The sequence below is a fragment of the Salmo salar genome, chromosome ssa24 (assembly GCF_905237065.1).
Source record: "Salmo salar chromosome ssa24, Ssal_v3.1, whole genome shotgun sequence".
Lineage (NCBI taxonomy): Eukaryota > Metazoa > Chordata > Actinopteri > Salmoniformes > Salmonidae > Salmo > Salmo salar.
Window position 1 is genome coordinate 39,706,494 of NC_059465.1, and position 6,000 is coordinate 39,712,493.

Here is a 6,000-nt window from a genome sequence, read left to right on the forward strand (position 1 = left end):
GGAAAGCGTGTATACGTACAAAGAGAGAAAATAAAAGCATGGGATCCCCTCGTGCACGAGCCTGAGTCTCACAGTACTGTGACCAGCCACGATCCAAACGCGCTACTTTTTTTCAGCCAGAGCCTGCAAAGCCACGATTCAGCTTTTTGCCGCCTTCTGAGAGCCCATGGGAGCCGTAGGAAGTGTCACGTAACATCAGAGATCCCCTGTATTGGATAGAGATAATCAAGAAGGGCAAGAAATTGTCAGACAGGGCACTTCCTGCATGGAATCTTCTCAGGTTTTGGCCTGCCAAATGAGTTCTGTTATACTCACAGACAGCATTCAAACAGTTTTAGAAACTTTAGGGTGTTTTCTATCCAAAGCTAATAATTATATGCATATTCTAGTTTCTGGGCAGGAGTAATGATCAGATTAAATCGGGTACGTTTTTTATCCGGCTGTGAAAATACTGCCCCCTAGCCATAACAGGTTAAATAAAGGTAAAATAAAAACGTAACGCATTAGCTACGTGGATCACTACACGTAACGCATTAGCTACGTCCATCACTACACGTAACGCATTAGCTACGTCCATCACTACACGTAACGCATTAGCTACGTCCATCACTACACGTAACGCATTAGCTACGTCCATCACTACACGTAACGCATTAGCTACGTCCATCACTACACGTAACGCATTAGCTACGTCCATCACTACACGTAACGCATTAGCTACGTCCATCACTACACGTAACGCATTAGCTACGTCCATCACTACTCGTAACGCATTAGCTACGTCCATCACTACTCGTAACGCATTAGCTACGTCCATCACTACTCGTAACGCATTAGCTACGTCCATCACTACTCGTAACGCATTAGCTACGTCCATCACTACCGTAACGCATTAGCTACGTCCATCACTACCGTAACGCATTAGCTACGTCCATCACTACTCGTAACGCATTAGCTACGTCCATCACTACTCGTAACGCATTAGCTACGTCCATCACTACTCGTAACGCATTAGCTACGTCCATCACTACACGTAACGCATTAGCTACATCCATCACTACTCGTAACGTGAAAGAAGTAAAATGTTGTATGTTTTTTGTGTAAAGGTGGAACAGACATTGTGTCCTGCTTTATGGGCCAGAACGTGACGGTCCCAGTGTACAGAGGAGAGATTCAGACCCGGAACCTGGGCATGGCTGTGGAGGCCTGGAGCTGTGACGGTGAGTGGTGTTGGTCAACTAAATTCAGGCATATTTATTTATTTATTTATTTATTTATGGGCAGATGGTCATAATTACCACAAGAATCCCAAACGGATATATTTTTCTAAAACATAAGTTTCAAACCTTGCGAAAATGTGTATGGATCACATACTGGACTGTATGTCTCTATTATGCATGGGAATACTTTGGAACAGATTTCCAAAGTTAAAATCACTTGTAGCTGGTGTTTGAGGGGTTAAATAAATCACCCGCGGGCCACATTTGGCGCACAAACCGCCAGTTGGGGATCCCTGCTCTATATGGTAATTCACCTTGTCATTGTAAATGGTATCCCCACTGTGGGACGATCGGGTGCTTGATGACGCGTGTGTTTCCCTCCCTCAGGAAAGCCAGTGTGGGGGGAGAGTGGAGAGCTGGTGTGTCTGAAGCCAATCCCCTGTCAGCCCACCCACTTCTGGAACGACGAGAATGGAAGCAAATACCACAAGGCTTACTTCTCTTCCTTCCCAGGTCAGTCCATTAGAGATGGAGCTTCTCCTCCTTCCCCGGTCAGTCCTGTCCATGTTTAATTGCTAAATTGTAATTATTTCGTCACTATGGCCTATTTATTGCCTTACCTCATTTGCACACACTGTATATAGACTTTTCTATTGTGTTATTGACTGTACGTTTCTTTATTCCATGTGTAACTCTGTGTTGTTGTGTCACACTGCTTTGCTTTATCTTGGCCAGGTTGCAGTTGTAAATGAGAACAAGTTCTCAACTAGCTTACCTGGTTAAATAAAGGTGAAATAAAAAATAAATTAATTAGAGATGGATAGACAGCTTTTCCTTTCCAGGGCAGTCCTGCCCATAGGAGATGAGCTCTCTAGCACATCTCTATCTTTGCGATGGCTGCTTCTGTGATGGCATGTACAGCACCATTGAGGGCTATCTCCATTTTAATGTACTGTACATGATCAATATCCGGCTCAGTTTACTAACATGCATGCTCCTCTGCAGGTGTTTGGGCCCACGGTGACTACTGTAAAATCAACCCAAAGACGGGAGGAATTGTCATGCTTGGCAGAAGGTGAGTCGTCGGGCTTGTTCCACACTACAGCCAACTGATTGATCTACAAATGCCCTTACACCATACATGGGCCTAACTACAATTTACCCCACAATGCATCACACATTTTGATGCTCTCGAATATAGCCATTCGCTCATTCCAACACTCTTACTAATTACCTCAGGAGACAATAAACGACTGCCACCATAGTTTTTTGTTTGGTTACCTTCAACTCATTCTTGTCTCGATCACAGCGATGGGACTTTGAACCCTAACGGCGTGCGTTTTGGGAGCTCGGAGATCTACAACATTGGTGAGCTATAGGTTTTTCTTACCCCTCAATGGTTGGTGGTAACAGCAGTTTTGTCTCATTTAGCTAGTCATCATTGATATGACGGAATGTAACACAGTCCGCTCTCTTCTTTCTCTGTTGTTCTTGTTGTCCTTATGAATACTAACAGGCCTAGGCCACATCCCAAATAGCACCCTGTTTCCAGTGTAGTGCACTACTGTTGACCAGAGGCCTATGGGAATAGGGTGCCATTTTGGACGCTACCAATATCTGCTACTAATCCTGAAGTATCAGCCGATCTGTCAGATATTTTCTAAATGTGTAGGCTTTTGTTCTCATCTTCTCTCCAGTGGAGGCCTTTGAGGAAGTGTCCGACAGCCTTTGCGTTCCACAGTACAATGGGGACGGTGAGGAGAGAGTGATCCTGTTTCTGAAGATGACGCCAAACCAGTCTTTCGGCCCGGAGCTGGTACACAAAATTCGCGGAGCCATCCGGAAAGGCCTCTCCGCACGCCACGTACCAGCGCTGTTCCTGGAGACCAGAGACATTCCTGTGAGAACATTCTTCTGTCGTCATTTTCAATGTGTTCATGTAGTCACACTGAGCAAAGAGTGCACCCAAAGATGGCTTTTAAATAAAAAAAGAAGAACCCTAACGTTGATGGGCAGAGAGTAACGCTAACACATTTCCATTATTGTACACGTGTGTACCAGGACAAATAGAAACACACACACACACACACACACACACACACACACACACACACACACACAAAAGGCCTATAAGTGCTGTTATGCATCTGTGGGACTGTCTCAGTGGGACTGTGGGACTGTGGGACTGTCTCAGAGTAGAAGTGATGATTTAGGATCAGTTTGGCCTTTTAGAGCACAATGAATAAGATTACATGGACAAGGGTGGGAACTGATCTCAGATCAACACTCCTACTCGGAGAAGCTTGGTACATGTATATGTCCCCTGACCCTGTGTGTTACGCTCTGTCTGTCTCTCTCTCCCCCTCTCCTCTGTCTGTCTGTCCAGTACACCCTCAGTGGGAAGAAGGTGGAGGTGGCTGTGAAGCAGGTGATCGCTGGGAGGGAGGTGACCCAGCGAGGAGCCTTCTCCAACCCGGACTCCCTTGACCTCTACAAGAACCTGCCAGAGCTCCAGAACTTCTGAGAACTTCTACAGTACACATGGAAAAACAAAAAACGAGACAAAAAAAGACAGTTTCCCCAGAAACTCTTGAACTCTTGTCTATTTGAAGAGGAGAGGAGCTGGGTCATTAGGTACAGGCCATTGAATGGTGGCCCTGGCTTCTCTTCCTCCTCTAACTCTTCAGTGACCTCCTGACCTCACACGGCCATCCCATTGGCTCCCTCTGGGTTCAGGACTGACCAAAAAATAATAATAAAAAAGGAATCCAGAAAAATACGACGTACTAACATTGACATCCCCCGTTGACCTTTCGGGAATGCCTTTGCTCTGGCTTGTGTAAATTTGTAGATGTTCCTCTTTACGAGACTGGAGATTTGCTTCTCACTGTTGTGCTTGTGGTGTTAACGTCGTGGCCTAACTTATTATGAGAAAAGGGAGGTGAGTAAGTTTGAACCTGCCAATGGGACCCAGGTGTTTTAAAAGAACGTTGCCTTTTTTTTATAGCTTTATTGCTATAAAGGGATGAGGGAGTAGTGGTGTTGAAAGATCATTTTGACATTCAACATTAAAAAAAATCACATTTTAACTTAACTTTAACTTTTTTAATTGTGAACACAGCCAGTCAATCTTCAAAACAGAGTTAAAATAAAAAATAGCATCCCGTCCCACTTCTTTAACACATTCTAGTCCCGCCCACACAAACACCATTCAGTTTGTTGCAAAGAAGAGCGTGGACTTGGTTATTATTACTCTGGTTATTCACCCGTAATCATGGCAGCTCCTCAGTGGGTGGAAGAGAGACTCTCTGCCAAATGACCAATGAAATGGCTGTGATGAATACACAGCAGATTTTAGGCAATTAACGAGCCCCCTTGAGACTTCCTGGTTTTATGTTATTACGGCGGTCACAGCTGAGCTGGTATTATACTGTATGGGGGGTTCCATAGAGTAAGGCTTTGATGTTTAGACACTACTGAACGCTAGTCATTGGCACTGAGATGTTCCTTGATTCTTTTTTTCTTTCTTTTTTTAGTTGTGTCGTTAGTTTAGAGTAAAACCGTTTCTAGATGCATGTCTCCGAACAGCTATACTTATCTCTTGTTGTGGTGAGCAATGACATCACTTCAGTTAAACACTATTGATGGTGGTGTTGGGCTGTAGTCAGTTGACCAATCACTACACTAATTCTGCATAGTCAAATCATCTGTTTTCCTTATAAAACTGACCCATCACTGCAGTACAAAAAGATAGCTTGCCATTTCAACCAATCACCACACATTTACCACGTAATGTTTCAATCGAGCCACACGTCAACAAACGTTTTTCCCTCGTCAGCGTATTTTCACTGCAAGTTAGACAACGTCATCCACAGTTACTGATATGGACATGGTTCCAAAGTGACCTCGACGGAGACTGGGTTTGGTTTAAGACCCATGTGACTTGTGTTTAGGGTGGGGGAGCTTCCATGGTTTTACCACAGGGTTTTATTCTCTGTTTAGGGAATCAACTAAGCACTTAGGTCACACAACATTCATTCTCTTTGTCTATGTCCCAAATGCCATCCTATTTCCTACAATAATGCTCTACATTTGACCAGGAGTTTAGAGTGCCATTTGGGACGGAACCCTCCGTCAGATTCACATTCCTGAGAATATTCCATTTAGTCTTCTTTCATCTGGTTTCTTTTCTTTTGTTGTACAAGACCTTCCTCCAAGAAACATATCATGTCTATTTGAATGCGTTCATTTCCTCTAGTCTGTTTTGATTAATATATTTTAAGGTACAGACTTTTTTAATTTAATGTGTTTTTGCGTAAACAGTTGTATTGCTCCATGTATGATGAATGTGTCATTGACTGTGATACAGTATATGGAGATATATACACATATGTAATGTGTTCTTGTACCGTGCACTACTTTGCATTCTCCCTGTAACCAATAAATGAACAAGGATGCATATTCTATTCAATACAGCGACTGTTGATCACATAAAATGTACCAACTCTTCATTTTATCAACATTGCATGGGTTACCGAGTGGCTCAGCGGTCTAAGGTACCTCATCTCAGTGCTAGAGGTGTCACTACAAACACCCTGGTTCGAATCCAGGCTGTATCATAACCGGCATTGATTGTGCGCCGCCCTATGGGACTCCCAATCAGTGGCGTCCGGGTTTGGCCGGTATAGGCAGTCGTTGTAAATAAGAATGTGTTCTTAACTGAAGGTTAAATAAAATGTCATGACTGTTTGATGTTGAAATACTGTTGTCAAACACCGCT

At 43.7% G+C, this 6,000-nt stretch overlaps 1 protein-coding gene across 1 annotated transcript in view; it reads left to right on the top strand.

Moving 5' to 3' along the window:
* aacs (acetoacetyl-CoA synthetase) overlaps window positions 1–5,691 on the top strand; it is a 54,144-nt gene extending 48,453 nt beyond the window's left edge. The window contains exons 13-18 of the mRNA XM_014172663.2: window positions 1,107–1,220; window positions 1,608–1,733; window positions 2,226–2,295; window positions 2,530–2,588; window positions 2,918–3,120; window positions 3,607–5,691. Of these exons, the coding sequence (XP_014028138.1) occupies window positions 1,107–1,220; window positions 1,608–1,733; window positions 2,226–2,295; window positions 2,530–2,588; window positions 2,918–3,120; window positions 3,607–3,744 (710 nt within the window). The 3' untranslated portion in view covers window positions 3,745–5,691. The remainder of the gene's footprint in view (window positions 1–1,106; window positions 1,221–1,607; window positions 1,734–2,225; window positions 2,296–2,529; window positions 2,589–2,917; window positions 3,121–3,606) is intronic.
* The last annotated feature ends 309 nt before the right edge of the window (window positions 5,692–6,000 follow it).